General features: G+C 37.3%; 1 protein-coding gene across 1 annotated transcript in view; it reads right to left on the bottom strand.

The window, feature by feature from the left end:
* LOC136884538 (uncharacterized) overlaps positions 1-18,748 on the bottom strand; it is a 399,078-nt gene that overhangs the window by 286,005 nt on the left and 94,325 nt on the right. The window contains exon 4 of the mRNA XM_067156823.2: positions 6,923-6,987. Within this exon, the coding sequence (XP_067012924.2) occupies positions 6,923-6,987 (65 nt within the window). The remainder of the gene's footprint in view (positions 1-6,922; positions 6,988-18,748) is intronic.

The following is an 18,748-nucleotide window of genomic DNA, read 5'->3' as shown; positions in this document are numbered from 1 at the left end:
AAAATAACCAGTAGCAACAAATCGTAATATTATCAATACCTGCAACATTGGAGAAAGAGGTTAAGTTTCTCTCGGTAGGATATTCTAACCTCACTCGAATTTCGTCAACAACCTTAGCAACGACAATGAAGAAATTCCGCATCCGTCAAATTTTCAAAAGTCATTACGTCGCATAACTCTTCTTCGATCAGGATTGTTTTGTAAAAGATCTAAATAGAGCAATTCAGCATCGAAAGCGAGATTCACAGCAGCCATTTTGGAACAGGTTGCTAAATGCTAATGTTAGCCATTTAACATTGGAAATGACTGATGTTAACTTTAATACGCAGTTTAACATTTGTTAATGTTAACAGTTGTTGATGAAACGCAAATTTTCTTAAATCGTATGTTAAAATGATTTAACACCTTGTTAAGTACTAACATGTGTTGATGAAACCAGGCCTAAACGTTTGATTTGTAACACATATACATAATGATTCGTTGATAGCGTATTTATTGTAGGTAGTGTAGCTTCTAAGCTGAAGAAAAAGGGTACTGTAACGCGACAAAGCATACCACCTGAAGAACGTGTGATTGCGACACCAAGAATTTTAGCTACCAGGCGATCTTTAAAATATTTGAAATTTACAACAGGAATTGCAGTTCAGACATTTCAATAAATTTCTCAAGCAGTGCCTTTGTCCACTCGATACTTTCCTTACAAGAGGCTTTGTCTGTGAGGCGAGGTCTTTCCGCTGAGGTGCTGAAAACATTTGTAGCATATAACGCCCCATACTAGCCTCGATCACTAACGAGCAGTCCTAGCCTTATTACATAAAATCAGCTTCATGGTCCGTATCGCACTTCAATAGATTCACAATGAAGTATTTATTAATTTTCCACCTAGTCGATACAATGATTGCCTAAGGCAATTTTTATTGGTCAAAAGTGGTACATGTTTCGTATATTATCAACATCTTCAGCCACATAACAATGTTTAGATGAAAAATATAAAATAGACAAAGTAATGCTTTAGAGGAAGTGTCCTTGAAATTAACATAAGATTGACAAGATTAAAACAAACAAATAACTCAAGAGAAAATATATAAATTATTTCTACAATAGAAAGCAGTCGTCAAGGAAACACTTGTACAATATTCCATAGAGAAATTGTCCTAATAAATATTCTTTTCTTAATAATCCATGAAAAAAGATCAATTTATAAATTAAAAATTATACAATTTATAAGTAATTATCGAAATGAAGAAATCCTGATATCACAGTGCGGCTCTTATTATTAATGTAGATGAAAATATAACTAATTCCTAGTTGTCAAATCTTATTAAGCCTGCTTTCCTTTGGAACAGTAACTCCTGTCATTCTTTCACAGTTTTGCGCCGGGTGTAATATTGATGATGCGTTCTTCCTTGTTCTTGCACCTGAGGAGGAGGAGGAGCGGGGGATATAGGTGTGTCAAGAACTTCCTTGCTGTCACCTATAGCTTCAACTGAGGAGGAATAAGTTGTAGGGCTATCTGTAGGTGGAGAAATTCCAATTCTTTTTTCTTGATCCTTCTCAAGCATTTTCAAATATACTAGAATTTGATAATATAATGGATTCTTATATTCTACAGCCTCATTAAGGTTATCATTTTTCTTTACAAGTTGGTCTAGATGAATGTACAGGTCTTCATATGTGTTCATTAAGCTGCCCTTTTTTAACTTTTTTATGATGGTCAGGTCTTGTTCTATGTTTGTAAATTTATGACCTGTGGCAGTCATGTGTGATCCCATTGCTGAGAATCTTCTATGTTTTTCAGCATTCACATGTTCCAAATATCTAACTTTAAAATTGCGGCCAGATTGTCCTATGTATGTGTTCTTACATTCAAAGCATGTGAGTTTATATATACCGGAATCAAAAAATTTATCTTTTTCCGAGAGATTTATTGTATCATGGTTGAAAATACTATGTTTCATGTTGTTATTGGTGGAAAAAACAATTTTGAAATTTTTTCTTTTAAATAAATTTGTTATTACATGAATGTTTGGATTATTATATGTGAACTTGATATATTTTTCAGTTTTACTAGGTTCGACTGCTAATTTAGATTGTTGCTTCTCCGAAAATTTATTAATTATTTTATCAATCATGTTATTGTTGAAACCATTCAAGAGGGCTTGTTGTCGGATAAACAACAGTTCTTTATTCCTTTCAGATTTGGATAAAGGAATACTAAACGCTCTGTTAATGTAACTATAATATGCTGATCTTTTCTGTGCCTCAGGGTGTAACGAGTTGTTCTTGATAGTGGTCAGTGTGAAAGTGGATTTTCTGTGTATTTTGAAAGAAAATCCTTTTTCTTCTCTTGTTGTGACTATGTCCAGAAAATTCAGTGATTTTTCAACTTCTTCTTCTAAAGTGAATTTTATATTGGAATCCAAATTATTCAATATATTTAAAACTTTATTGCTATCGGTGAGTCTGTTATCTATTATAGCGTAAACATCGTCCACATAACGTGTCCAAAAATCCAAACCCTCTATTTGATTAATAATTTTCGTGTGTTCCAAATAGTCTAAGTATATATTAGCCAATATTCCTGATGCTGGGGCACACACGAAAATTATTAATCAAATAGAGGGTTTGGATTTTTGGACACGTTATGTGGACGATGTTTACGCTATAATAGATAACAGACTCACCGATAGCAATAAAGTTTTAAATGTTTGTTTGTCCAACCCTTGTCCCGTTTCCCTACGGGGTCGGGTATGAGGTGAGATGAATTTGTCTTGGCGGTTTTTTATGACCGGATGCCCTTCCTGACGTCAACCTCATCAGAGGAGTTAATGAGAGATGAAATGAATGACGTGATATATGATAGTAGGGAGAGGGTGAAACCCGGTGCCGGCACATAGCCTACTCCTGTCGAATAGCACCAAGGGGTCTGCTCAAGGCTTAACGTCCCCATCCGACGGACGAATCACCATCAACAGCGTCATATGCCCTCACTCCATATGAGCACTGCGGAGAGGTTTGGAATTTAATCCAGGCTTTTGGCACGCAATCTAGTGATTAGAAATTGTATACCACCACCTCCCCTACCCTGCCGGCCAACATTCTGATGGTGAAAATTTTTTCGACCAACGGGACTCGAACCGGCTAACCTCGGTGTTAGACCGTTTTTAGACTTCAGCGCCTTAACGATCATGGCCACCAGGCGGGCAGCAATAAAGTTTTAAATATATTGAATAATTTGGATTCCAATATAAAATTCACTTTAGAAGAAGAAGTTGAAAAATCACTGAATTTTCTGGACATAGTCACAACAAGAGAAGAAAAAGGATTTTCTTTCAAAATACACAGAAAATCCACTTTCACACTGACCACTATCAAGAACAACTCGTTACACCCTGAGGCACAGAAAAGATCAGCATATTATAGTTACATTAACAGAGCGTTTAGTATTCCTTTATCCAAATCTGAAAGGAATAAAGAACTGTTGTTTATCCGACAACAAGCCCTCTTGAATGGTTTCAACAATAACATGATTGATAAAATAATTAATAAATTTTCGGAGAAGCAACAATCTAAATTAGCAGTCGAACCTAGTAAAACTGAAAAATATATCAAGTTCACATATAATAATCCAAACATTCATGTAATAACAAATTTATTTAAAAGAAAAAATTTCAAAATTGTTTTTTCCACCAATAACAACATGAAACATAGTATTTTCAACCATGATACAATAAATCTCTCGGAAAAAGATAAATTTTTTGATTCCGGTATATATAAACTCACATGCTTTGAATGTAAGAACACATACATAGGACAATCTGGCCGCAATTTTAAAGTTAGATATTTGGAACATGTGAATGCTGAAAAACATAGAAGATTCTCAGCAATGGGATCACACATGACTGCCACAGGTCATAAATTTACAAACATAGAACAAGACCTGACCATCATAAAAAAGTTAAAAAAGGGCAGCTTAATGAACACATATGAAGACCTGTACATTCATCTAGACCAACTTGTAAAGAAAAATGATAACCTTAATGAGGCTGTAGAATATAAGAATCCATTATATTATCAAATTCTAGTATATTTGAAAATGCTTGAGAAGGATCAAGAAAAAAGAATTGGAATTTCTCCACCTACAGATAGCCCTACAACTTATTCCTCCTCAGTTGAAGCTATAGGTGACAGCAAGGAAGTTCTTGACACACCTATATCCCCCGCTCCTCCTCCTCCTCAGGTGCAAGAACAAGGAAGAACGCATCATCAATATTACACCCGGCGCAAAACTGTGAAAGAATGACAGGAGTTACTGTTCCAAAGGAAAGCAGGCTTAATAAGATTTGACAACTAGGAATTAGTTATATTTTCATCTACATTAATAATAAGAGCCGCACTGTGATATCAGGATTTCTTCATTTCGATAATTACTTATAAATTGTATAATTTTTAATTTATAAATTGATCTTTTTTCATGGATTATTAAGAAAAGAATATTTATTAGGACAATTTCTCTATGGAATATTGTACAAGTGTTTCCTTGACGACTGCTTTCTATTGTAGAAATAATTTATATATTTTCTCTTGAGTTATTTGTTTGTTTTAATCTTGTCAATCTTATGTTAATTTCAAGGACACTTCCTCTAAAGCATTACTTTGTCTATTTTATATTTTTCATCTAAACATTGTTATGTGGCTGAAGATGTTGATAATATACGAAACATGTACCACTTTTGACCAATAAAAATTGCCTTAGGCAATCATTGTATCGACTAGGTGGAAAATTAATAAATACTTCATTGTGAATCAGTCCTAGCCTGTCGGTACGCGTCACAAGAGACTTCACTTGTCACAATTCCTTTCCGTGAATGGCTAGCTAATGAATCTTTGAGAGTCAAGTACCTTGTAAGAGGCCATTACTCATATCACGTGAAGCTGTAAATCTTTGATAGGCCAAACAACACCAAACGCGGATAATAGGTAGCTGGAGACGTGTAGTGTGGTTGTGGTTTGGTTAAGTTCTGGGGGGTGTTATTCGTATTATGACTTGGGCCCACTAATTCAGGTTATCGTGAACATGAACCAGGATGTTTTTATTTCAACATTGTTGTAGGTACGACATCGTAATTGCTGTAAAACCTTCAATTAGTATGTTTAATATATTTTAATTATAGTTTATTTAATGCTAAATTATCTTTTATTAAGTGTTAAACATGACTAGTATATGGTTTCTCTGTAAATATGTAGTATAAAATTGTATAACCTCAAATACGTATTGTTTAACCTCAAAATCTATAGAGTTGAAAGCGGTAGAAAATTCCAATAATGTTCGTATGTTAGACTTATTGTACTATAATTTGGTAGAGGTGAAAGGTTCTGGAAACTTCGGCAAGGTTTTAGTATCCAGATACATGTAGAGACATTAGGAATGTTGTAGATATTTTCAAAAAAAAAATATATATATATATATATATATATATATGGAAGGAACGTTCAAGTACCCATTCGACTAGCTGGTCGATCGATGTTTCGAGTATGTTTCATTAGAGTGTTGTAAGAACTCTTCCAGAAGTCGATCATTCTAGATGGTTGATCAAATGGTATATATATCGAGCTGTTAGTCAGCGAGTTCAGTTCTTAGTTCTAAGTTTGCAGATCTTGGTTCTTGGGACTCAGGCAAGTGATGGACTGGGAGTGACTGTTGGGCTCCGAGGTGGAGTCTGAGTATTGGGCTCAAGTGAGTGAGGCGGTGAATTCAAGAGAGAGTATGTTATAGTGCGCGCGTCAGTGTTGTTGATATCTGTACTGGTCAGAATCGACTTCAGGGCACTCCGCTATTGAGTGTTGTATACAGCGTCATTTGCGACTGTGTATAATTGTGTGTTATGACGTACAGTATAAATAAAGTAATTTGTATAAGGAAGTGAACGTGTTCTCGTGTGATATTTATTTACGTAAAATAAAATCACGACATAGAACGATAAGGTCTGGGGGTTTTATTCGTATTATGACTTGGGCCCACTAATTCAGGTCATCGTGAACATGAACCAGGATGTTTATTTCAACATTCTTGGTGACCTAGTGCTGCTCTTCGTTCAACATCTTCATGATTAGTAAGCTGTGGACACTCCCATTTTCCAAGATGACAACAGCCGTTTTCACACATTCACAGGACTGCACGCAAAAGTGACTGGTTTGACGAATACACCAACACCCTGTCACAACTCAACTGTTCTGCTAAATTCCTAGATCTTAATCTCACAGAAAATGTGCAGGACTATCTGGAACAGGAGGTGAAATTCAAATATCAGCATACCCGCAATTTAGTGGCTATACAGGATAACATCAGCGAGGGGCTACAACTGGATATGGTATTCTTGCAGAACCTTGTGAACTCCCATCCTTGCAAATGCCTCAATGCGGTGGCGGTCAGAAGTGCATAAAATCTATGTCACTGATATGTACGACATACCAGGGAACACAACGGTGTCGACAAGATCGATTTCTCTCCCACTGGTTATTGGAGTGTCCCCACTGTATTTTTATCAGATGCATCATAGCATTGCAACCCAGTCTTATGCATGTACTTATCATCAGCTCACAGTTACCATCACATGTAATGATGCATCTCAAATATACGATTTGGTTCACCACCTCATACCTGTCAACCCTGTAAACATTTGGCCAATTCAGGTTTTCGCAGTCCCAGAAGCTTGCTTTTACTGGCGTTGATGATGCTACATATAGTTTGCAAAAGGCTTCCACAGGATGCATTCTGAAAGTGGCAAGAAAGCTAGGACTAGTGTGTGTGCAATACCATGAGGACTACACTGAAATATCAATAAATACGATATGATATCATTTCAATAATTTTAAGTTTATTAAAATGTCCGGTCGACAAAAATTCATTTAAAAATCTTACCTTGGGAGTAGATATACTACATCTGAAGGATTGGCGCCCCTTTCTCGTTAAGAAGGATGAATGCTCTGTAAAGAAAATATTTAATTATTTTAAATAAAGTTTTATCTAGTGCATATATACTCAGATATGTATTTGTATGGATGTAACAGCACTACCAGGTGAGGCATTGGATGTAGACCACACAGCAGAGGTAGCAAAATTAAAAATAGGCAAAATTGTGAGAGTAAAAGAAATAAGACACAAGAAAATAAAAGTATGGAAATTAAAAGATAAAAACTCAGGAGAAATTTCAGCAGAAATTAAAACAGCAAATCCCTACATCAGAAACAGAAAGTGTAGTCAGAGAATGGACCTAATTTAAAAACACATTTGTAAGCCATGCAGAAAAGATTGTGGCGAGAGTTAAGGGAAAGGAGACACTTCGAGGAATGAAAAGGTGAAGGAGGTTATTAAACAACAGAAGAAAGCATGGCAAAAATGGAATAAAGGTGGAAACGAAGGAAGCAAGATTTGGTATCAGGAAATTAAAAGTAACTGTAAAAAAGTAGAAAATGAGGAGCAGTTGGAAAAGGATGTAAATGATGGGAGAAGGATTGATAAACAAGACAAAAGAAAAGATCTACACAAAACAAGTGAAAGAAGAAAATGGTAACGTAATAACTAGAGCCCAGATTTCCATGCAATACATGTATTTAAATAAGCTAGTTACACTTCACAAAATTATAATACCAATATAGTTGGTTCGTATTCACCCTGGGCCGAAAACACTGGCGACCAGGAATGAGTTAGCTGGAAAATTTATAATGTCCAATAACAGACCAACTATACTGGTATTATAAATTTACTCATTTGGGAAAAGTATTTCAGGTCTCTTAAGAATTCCAAATAACCGCTCTTTTTCCCTGCATGTTTTAGCCTTTTTAGGAGAAAATCTATGCAAAATGCATATTTTGAAGATTTTGTAATTAATAGTGAATATTTGGCATTTATATTGCAAAACATGACTTTTCTTCCGACTTTGGCACATATATAATGTTAACTTGCATGATAGTGCCTTTTACAAATGTTGCTTTGCAGAATTTTGGGACCGTTTTTCCACGTTATACAGAATGTCTCATTATTGAAAGACGGAAAGAGAATGTACTCCTGGCATCCGAACTGGGTAGACGTCCTATAATACAATTAGCAAGCACTTTCTTATCTGTTGATTGAGTAAACATTGTAAGCCGAAAGGCCTCATGTCGACCACTGTTTTTTTAAGAATAAGGTGTCCCAGTTATAAAATGCTATAAATTGAACGGTAAATTGTGCATAACTAAATGACAGCTCATTTTTTCGTCTATGTTAGACGAACAAAACAAAATTTGTATCACACTTCTCTGATGCCGCGGTACTGAGATAGCACCTTACAAAACTTGGTTTTGAAACTTAACCCTCTTCTGTTGTTAACATGGAATTTTCTATGCGAAACTCTCACTCATCACATGTCTTTGTTATCGCGCAGGCAATCGTTAACAGTTATGGAAGACATTCAAATGTATCTGCAATCATCACATGGAGAAGTAGCTGCAGCAACTACAGATAAGCTGAACAAAGTAGCCCGTTCAAATGCTGATTTTGAATTCATCAAGGTTACAAAAGACATATTATGGTCTGTTACCATGTTTGTGTGGATCACAGAGGAGAAAGAAGGTGCGGGCATAAACGGGTCATTATAAGACAATCAAAAGATTAATTTAAAACTTTAAAATTAGAACTATATTTCTTTCTCTGCTTTTTTTTCTTCTTCTCCTTCTTTTCACATTTAAAATTGTACACTTTGCTAAGAAAGCAACTAGTCAGTAGCTTAAGTACAATGTTGGCAAAATCAGAATAATCAACAAAATGCTAATTAAAAATCTGAGCTTAAAGCTTCCAATTTACAAATGTTACTTGAGCACTACTGCTACATTTAATCAATAATCAAGGAGACCGATCTCCCAATTTCTTTTACACCATTAGTAAGAGCATCTTTGTCTACAAGTTTATTTAGGAGACTACTCTCCGAACCTTATAACATTACAGCCTTCCAGTTCTCCACGGGCCTTCATGGTCTGTAAGAGGATAGGCTGCTTTGCTTTTATTCTGCTCCCGATCACAGTAACGAATTGCTCATTCGATGTCCTTACTTTTCCCAAGATAACGGGTTCGTTTCCGACTGAGGTCTGTGGATCTGAATCCTATAGAACACACCTGGAGTGCATTGGGAAGGCGAATTGCATCCCGTCAGCCTCCACCAAGGACCCTCCAAGACCTTCCCATTGCCCTTTCCAAGGAATGGGATCGACTGCCACAAGAGCTCTTGGACCATCTGACAGAGAGCATGCCACGTCGCTGCGAAGCATGTGTGGCCGTTAGAGGTAACTATACACCCTATCAACAGCATATTATGTTGTAGAAGACATTGCCAAGTTTTGTTAGTTGATGACGAACGGAGAAATTCCTATGAAATGTAAAGAGACAATGTACAAGATGTACTATACCCCTATATTAACGTATGCATCAGAGACTTTGACTTCAAGAATGAGAGTAAAATTCAGGCCAGTGAGGTAAGTTCCTGAGGAGTTATGGTAGGGAATACAAGGAGAGACAGAGTAAGAAATGTTGAGATCAGAAAAGAGATAGGGGTAGAAAAACTGAGTGATAGGATGGAGAAAAATGAATTGAGATGGTTTGGACATGTTATGAGGATGGTGGAGGGAAGGATACCAAAACGAGTGTTGGAGGCTAGGAAAGAGGGTAAGAAGGAGACCCAGAACAAGATGGCCCGACTATGTCAAGAACAGTATAAGAAAAAGAAGACTGGACTGGAATACAATTACTGAAGAGGAATGGTGGAGGAAGAACCAACTGTGGAGAAGTGCCATTAACACCCTGACCTGGCAGGAGCTGGACAAGGGGAAATGAAAATGATGATTATAATGATGGTGTATTTCATTATCACTTGTGAAGGTCATTTGAGCTTAATGTTACAAATGCATGACAAACATCAATTTACAATTTGTTTTATGTTACACCAACAGAGATAGGTCTTATGGCAACGATGGCATAGGGAAGCCCTAGGAGCGGGAAGGAAGCAGCTGTGGCCTTAATTAAGGTACAGCCCCAGAATTTGCCTGGTGTGAAATTGGAAAACCAAAGAAAACTATCTTCAGGGCTGCTGACAGTGGGGTTCGCACCAACTATCTCCCTGATGCACGCTCACAGCTGCGTGCTCCTAACCACACGGCTAACTCGCCCAGTATGACAAACACACACTATTATAATGTGATAGTAACGGGCGCCAGGAAATGTTTTCCGCAGTGCCTACATGTTGCTACATAAAGGAGCATCACCAGTTTAGTTGGCAGCACGGTGTCATATCTGTCATGCTCACTCGCCAACAGGCCAAGGTCAACATGATAGCAGTACAGGAATGGCCACACGTGTGAGGGTGAGCTGTGGGCTGTCGAAATCTTCCGTGTGTATTGCATTAAGTGAGCTTTCACATAGAGTATGGGAATAGTGCAACAGGATACAAGCGGTAATATTCACTACTGAAGGGAGAGCTTTTTTTGGTGGAATACTTTTTTTTCGCGAAGGCAGTCGGTTTACAGAAAATGTAAAACTACAATTTCAGGTGCAGGTTCCTAATTCAAAGTGTCCAAACAGGGATACCGTTCGTGATTTGATAAGTAAATTTTGTGTGACTGGTACTGGGAACAGGCAAGCCTACACTTTTAACAGATGAAGAAAGATTGATGAACTTACAGTAAATATCATTAATTATGTGCAGTCAATTACGCAAGAAACTTTAGTGAAGTCTTCAACAATATGTGTGGACGTTTTGAAGTCTGTCTTCGAACACAAGGAACACACTTCCAGCATCTGTTATGAATTGCTGTGGCGAGTACAAAGTTTACTGTTCGTTTTGTTTTGATACAAGCGGCAGCAGCCGTGCTGCCAACTTAACTGCTGATGCCACCTTGCACAGCAGCACGTAGGCACTGCAGAGAACATTTCCTGGCTCCTTGTACATTTACAACAATAAATCAGTAATGATGCAACTGTAACTATGACATAAGATACATGTCTGGCAATAGATTAAATAATAAATCTTACCATTCATGCAAGTACAGGTCAGCTGATGATGATGATGATGATACTTATTGTTTAAAGGGGCCTAACATCTAGGTCATCAGCCCCTAATGGTACGAAATGTAATGACAACTAAAAATTCATCCAACGACTAGAATTCAAAATGTGATGACGAAAAATTAATGGATGAATATGAATTTACAACAATCAATGTATCTGAACCATTACCCATCACCTCACCTTCCCAGAAACTATTACTGACCAAGGGACTGTTTCCAAAGCACAATCCTGAATCGATGATGCTTGGTGTCAAGTACCCCTCATAATGGTACTTATCGCTAGTAAGTAGAACCATGGTATTTCTCAAGTTGCAGTACTAGTCAAAAGTAGCATAAACTCACGGTGTTCCGAACATTATGGTACTACTCACAAGTATTGTACGTGGCACAAGTAACACACCCCTACGGTACTTCACCCACAATGGCACCATTCGTAGGCAACACAAACCTATGGTGTTCCTCACATAGGGGTACTAATCACAGGGACTCGTACTATCCCGTGGTATTCCTGATAAAGTGGGTACAAACCACAGGCAATGCACACCAACAGTGCCACTCATATAGTGGTACTAATCACAGGTACTGGAAACCCTGCTAATATTCACAGACCTATTGTGTACATAACATGGGGTACTACTCGCAAGTAAAGGCCACCCATGGTGTTCCCCGCATGATGGTACTAACGCCTCTTACAACAGGCAGGGGATACTGTGGGTGTATTTTTCGTCTGTATCCCGCAATCACAGGGGGTACAGATCAGTTGATAAACACACATTAATATTCACATAACAATTAACAGCATCACAATACACAATATTCAAAATCAAAAATCAAAGTCTCTTTATTTGCAAATGAGGTGTCTACCTCGGTGGCAAATGGTACACTAAAATACATTATTGTCAAGCACTAAATATTAAATTAACAAGAGAAGAAAATTTTCCTATAATACAATATTATACAATTTACGCTAACAATGTTTTCTATTAAACACACAGCTCATCCTTAATAAATTTATATTGTTTACAAAATTCTACTTATAATATCTCCTGTACTACTTACAAATATAGTCAACTGATATACAGTATGTGGAATTACTTCAAATGATACTACAGAACTGGCATAAGATTAATATTTACATTGCATTTATTTTTTTACTTTTTTTACCCGTTCTGGATCCTAAGTATCATAACGACCTGCTGCGTCTTAACCAGAGCCCCTTTTGCCACCATTTTTCAGAGTTCCTGAAGGGCCTTCACAGCTACCGTAGCGGTCCCAGGGCCCTCGAAGTCCCCACTGTACTTCACCCCTACAGGCAGTCCCCTACTTTGGCTGTCCAAACTCCTTAGACCAGGGGATAGAATTAATTTATTCACACACATTTTTTTATTTACAATAACCTGCACTGGTCGAATGCCCTCTAACACTTCATTTATTTTCTCTGTTGCTGTTTATTCTCTTCTTGAATATCTGTACAGATTTTGGAAAAGGATCAAACACTACCCCTGGTAAACTGTTCCACTCCTTCACACCCTTCCCAATGAATGAAAATTTACCCCAATCGCTTCTGTTAAAATTCCTTCTAATTTTATATTTGTGGTCAGTCCTGCCGATATAATTATTTTCCAATTGAAGCCTCTCACGGATATCTCCCCATGCTTCTTCTCCTGTATAGGCTCTATATAATCCTATAAGTCTAGTTTTCTCCCTTCTCTTACTTAAAGTTTCCCACCCAAGTTCCTTTAACATTTCTGATACACTACTCTTTCTCCTGAAATCCTCTGTTACAAATCTTGCTGCTTTCCTCTGCACACTATCTATTTCTTTTATTAGATATTCTTGGTGAGGATCCCAAACGCTGTTTGCATATTGCAATAATAGACGAACCATACTCAAGTAACTTTTTTCTTTTAATTCATTGTTGCATCCTTTAAGTAGCCTCATTATGACATGTAACGATCTGTATGCTTTCCCAACAATGTCATCAATATGACCCTTCCAATGCAAATTACTTTCAAATCACACACCTAAGTATTTGCACTTGCCATCTTTTGGGATAACTACCACATCCAAAGTATACTCAAATTCAGTTTTAAAGCTCCTGTTTGTAAAAGTTGTAACAGTTGATTTGCCTCCATTAACCTTCATATTATTTTCTTCAACCCATTGTTGGATACTTTCAAGGTCCCTTTGTAATTCTGAACAATCCTCAATGTTGTTTATTTCCCTATAAACAATTATGTCATCTCCATACAATCTTATTTTTGATGTTATATTGTTCCCTAAATCATTTGCGTATATTAAGAAAAGTAACGGACCGATTATACTACCCTGTGCAATTCCCTTCCAAACTTTGTCTTCCTGAGATACATTATTTCCTACTTTGACTTTCTGAACCCTTGAATTTAGAAATGTTTTTATCCAATGTGTAACCCTTACGTCCAATCCTATTCCCTCCAATTTCTTTAATAATATTCCATGTTCCACTCTATCAAAGGCTTTGGAAAGATCTATAGCTATGCAATCTAGCTGACCTCCTGAATCCAATTATCTGATATGTCCTGCTGAAATCCCACCAGTTGTGCCTCACAAGAAAATTTCTTTCTAAATCCATACTGGCTCCTCATGAACCAATTTTTATCATCACATATCCCTCTGATGTACTTCGATATTAAACTCTCCAGTATTTTACAAACTATACTGGTCAGGCTGATTGGTCTGTAGTTCTCTGGTTTCCTTTTATCTCCCTTTCCTTTATAAATTGGTATTATTATAGATTCCTTCCATTCCTTTGGTATTACACTATTATTTATGACATAGTCAAAGAGAAATTTTAAATAAGGCACTATGTACCACCCCATTGTCTTTAATACCTCCCCAGTAATTTGATCACTTCCTGCTGTTTTTCCTTGCTGAAGCAGTTGGATTTCTCTGAAAATATCTTCATTTGTGAATGAGAAGCTTCTTGTTTCCCTCTGTCTCTCTCCCTCTTTATCTTCTGTTTCGGTTTCCAACTCTTAACAATCATCTACTGAATCTCTAAATTCCCTACTAAATAGGTTTGCCTTCTCAGTATCTGTTAAATAGTGTTCACCCCCTTCTCCCACGATTGTAGGAATTTGGATTCCTTTTTCTTTTTGATTCCTGATATATGAATACAGCTTTTTCCATTTCCCTTTGTGGTCATTACCCTCTTGAAGTATGCCATTCATATAATTCTCTTTTGCTTCCTTATTCAGTTCCCTCATTAGCTGTTTTCTAGATTCTCTACTTTCCCTACCCTCTTTGATTTTCCTGTTTAGTATTCTACATTTTCTTTTTAATTTTCTTATTTCCCTTGTATAATAAACAGGGTCTGAGGTCATTTTACCCTTCTTAACAGGTACAAATCGCTTCTCTCCTTCCCAAATGATTCCTTTAAATTTAGCCCAAAGTGTATCCACGTTACTCCCTTCACTTATCCAACAACTGAATTGTGATTTAAGGTTAAGTCCCAAATTCATCAACTTTAGTTTTTCTGTACAATTTCTTGTCTTGTGTAACCCTCTTATTAAGCCTTTTTGGTACGAGTCCTACACCCATTATTACAGCCTTATGGTCTCCTATTCCTTCAATTACCTCAGTTTTATCAACAATATCCCATGGTTTAACCAAGAATACATGTAGTAAGTTATTGAGACGAGTCGGTTCTTGTACTACTTGTGTAAATCCTCCCTCCCAAATTAACTTATTTGCCAGTTTCTGTTCATGGGCTTCACTTGCAGCTCCATTCCATTCAACTTCAGGCAAATTTAGATCTCCCCCAATTATTACCATATCATTATTATTGTTTTTATGAGTATAATCTATTATTTTCTCAAAGATTTCCATGTCTCTTTCCTCTCTTCCAGGCCTGTATGTTCCTATAATTCCCACCTCCTTCATATTATCACAAACTAATTTTATCCCTAATATTTCATCCCTTTCATCGGTAAACCATTCATGTGAACAGTAAGTTTGCTTCACCAGAATAAACACCCCCCCCCCTCCCTTTTTATCTCCTCGGTCTCTACGATAGACTGTGTACCCTTCTGGAAATACTTCTCTATTACCCACCCCTTCTTTCAACCACGATTCCACTCCTATCACCACATCAGTCTCATAGATTCCATCAATGTACCGAATTTTAATTGTTTATTTACTACACTTTGACAGTTTACCAAGAGCAATCTCAAACCCCCTTCCTCCCTAAAACTTGACTGTTGCAATTGGGTAACTTGAAATTCCTTACTATCCTGAGTTTCTTTTTCTAGTTGACTGAGCCAGCTTGAAGTACAGCTGGCTCCTTCTACTAGTTTTCCTGGTCAGTATTATAACTCAAGGGAGTTGCCTGTTTTACAGTACATATCTTAAGATTAATAAAATCTACAACAATATTTGCTATCTTTCGTTTACCTGAATTGTTTAGATGGAGGCCATGTTTTGTATAACAGTATCTCTCAAAACTGCTGCATTCAATAACCTGAGTATTCCGAAAATGTTTACAAATTTTAACAATATCTGTATTGACCTTGTCCACTTCAGTGTTCACACAAGAGTCTCTACTCATATCATGCCTGTGGGGCACATTCACTACAAACACGTTAGTGTGGGTCAGCTTCCCTAGTGTATGTTTAAGTTGTGATCTTACATTCTTGGCGTCATCGTGAGCTACGTCATTCGTATTAATAGAGAGCACAAAGAAGCAATTTCTTTTCTGGCGATACAACCCTCAACCTGGAACTCCATTACTAAGAAATACCAGACATCTCAGTGCTGGATCATGGGGGGGGGGGGAGATCAATGCCGTCTGGAATACCTAAGGCTGCTCGTCCACTGGAAGACACTACACGCGATTACGAGATGAGGCGACTTCAATTCGACTGGGGTCATCCAATGCAGGAGACTCGCGCAACTGCCAGTTATATAAATTCAACGACATGGTCCGTATCGCACTTTAACAGATTCACAACTAAGTATTTTTTATTTTCCACCTTGTCGATACATTAGCTGCTTAATGCAACCTATTGGTTAAAAGTGGTACATGTTTTACCACTTTTAACTAAATACTTAGTTGTGCAACTGTCAGTTGGTGTCTGTACTTCATACAGGTCTGTATGAGTTTCTGTACTAGGCATTGTCAAGTTATTAAAATTATTAAAAAAGGTGAACAACAAGCTGTGGCATTATTACATCGACAGTCACAATCAGAAACCAGTGGTGCACCCACCAGATTTGCTTCACTAGGCATGCAATGTGGCATACACACCACAGCGCGAGGTAAGTGTCCATTCACTTTGTGTTAATCTTTTCCTTTTCCGTGCACTTTGCTTTTTACTGGCTTTTCTCAATTTTAATAAGTCCAATTTGTTTTCCGCTATGAACTGAGAATTCCACCAATTAATATCACCATGTGCAGTGTCTACTTACTTCTCAACAAGAATTCAAAACTTCACATTCTGCACAACAATCAACCATGCAGCCCATCAGCACAGCCTGGTTAATCAATACACCAACCGCCAAATTCTCCGCTTAAGCTGATACAGTGTTTAGTCGACTCTTCTTCCAGAGAGTATCAACTACATATTTTGTTACTCAGACAATGTACATACCTGTATATTTTTATATATGTGTCAGTTTACTTTGTGTTCATTCTTATTGCCATAGCACTCGGTCCACAACCGTTATGTATCACCAGGACCTACTGAATTCCATGAGTCTATAAATTTTAACAACACAGAGCACCTTATTTGTAATTTTGTTTCAGAATTTTTAGCATGTATAATGTACTTGTATTAATTATTACTCACCTACATCACACGTAATATTTCATTTTTATCTGCAACATTTCAACCACACTTCATATTGTGAAATTATATTTTTCATAAGTCTCTTACTGCTACAAAACATGTTTTAGGATTTTGCCATATATTTTGCTTATGTTATATTATGGCTGATGATGGCCCCGAGTAGGGTTGAAACTAGTCCCATGTAATGTAAATACTGTAAATACAACTTAGTATTGAATAGGTGGAAAACTCTACTGTGCATTATTTATATGATACGAAAATAATTCAGATTAACTTTCAACGTAAGACAGCTTCAGCTCTTTATAGTAGGAAGCTTTCTTTAGACAACATACACATAACCCTCATTCTAGAACCTTAGGTACATAAGGGTAAGAGATGACTAAGTCGTGTGGGGCCAACTTAGAATCATGGAATAGGTACTGTTACGATATAGAGAATATATCTACTAGCACTACTCATGAAACTAATGGCTAAAGATGCTATCAACAAAGTCAGTACATTAAAGCTACCTGATGGAGGTTAACTTCCTCTGGAAAAGCAATTTTACTGAATGCTTACAGTTCATTTACCAGACTCTGTTGTAGCCGACTCCCTGAAAGAATAGGTGCTAACATACTATGTTCTAGGAATAGAACAAACAAACAGGGAGGACTGGCAACTAGTGAGACTGTAAATCGAACTAAAATAAAATGGGAATCAATACCGTTAAACAAAGGCCTAAAAATGCCTGCTCTTCTGCCATTTACCTTCGGTGAGGAGGTGGTCATTTACCTTCGGTGAGGAGGGAAGTCAGAATAAACTTCATTCCAAGCTAAGAATTAATGAACAGAAAGACTCATCTTTCTTACTTAGAATACTTCAGAGACTGGTAAGCAGGCATATAAGGGCCTGTATTCTTTAAGGTTTTACTCTACACATATACAAATTTGCTAACCAAGCAGGTAAATCTACACAGAGAGCACTGCACTCTGTAGTTACTATTATAGATTAGGTGCTAGAAGGTAAAGAGATCATTTTGGGAACATTTTTTTATATAGAGGAAGCTTTTGATACAATCTACAGGATGGGCCACAACTTCCCCCTCAACCATGGATTGCGATTTCACTAACTTATCAGGAATTCTGTGTGGCACTTGATACGCTCAAACCTAGGAAAACACCTGGACCAGACAACGTCCCTCCGGAACTAATTCAAGATGGAGGCTTACCGCTAAAAACGAGGCTCTTCACCCTCATCCTCTCAATTTGGGAAACCCAAAAAGTACCCAGTGATCTCAAAAATGCCAATATCATCACTATTTTCAAGAAAGGTGACCGTAGTATATGTTACAACAATCGTGGCATTTCTCTGTTATCCACTGTAGGTAAATTTCTCGCAAGGATCTTGATTAGCTGCCTGCAAGTCATCTCCGACAAGACTCTACCACAGTCTCAATGTGGTTTCTGAGCATCCAGATGTACTGTTGACGTGATCTTTTGTGCAAGACAATTGCAAAAGAAATGCAGAGAACAGAAGTGTCCCTATTTTGTGTTTTATGACCTGGAAAAGGCTTTCGATAGTATTCCAAGACTCGCTATGTGGGCAGTTCTGGAAGGCTTTGGCTGTCCTGAGCATTTTGTGGGCCTTGTGCAAGCACTTCATGATGGTATGACTAGACAGATTCTCCATCAGAACAACTTCTCCAAATCATTCCCAATCAAACATGGATTGAAGCAGGGTTGTGTACTTGCTCCAACTCTGTTTGCCTTGTATCTGGTGGCCTTGCTTTATGAAACAACAGACAACCCCGGCATAGAGATTAAATACTGCTTTGATGATGGCCTCTT

This window comes from Anabrus simplex, chromosome 1 (genome assembly GCF_040414725.1).
Source record: "Anabrus simplex isolate iqAnaSimp1 chromosome 1, ASM4041472v1, whole genome shotgun sequence".
Taxonomy (NCBI): domain Eukaryota; kingdom Metazoa; phylum Arthropoda; class Insecta; order Orthoptera; family Tettigoniidae; genus Anabrus; species Anabrus simplex.
This window is presented reverse-complemented; position numbering and strand designations above follow the sequence as displayed.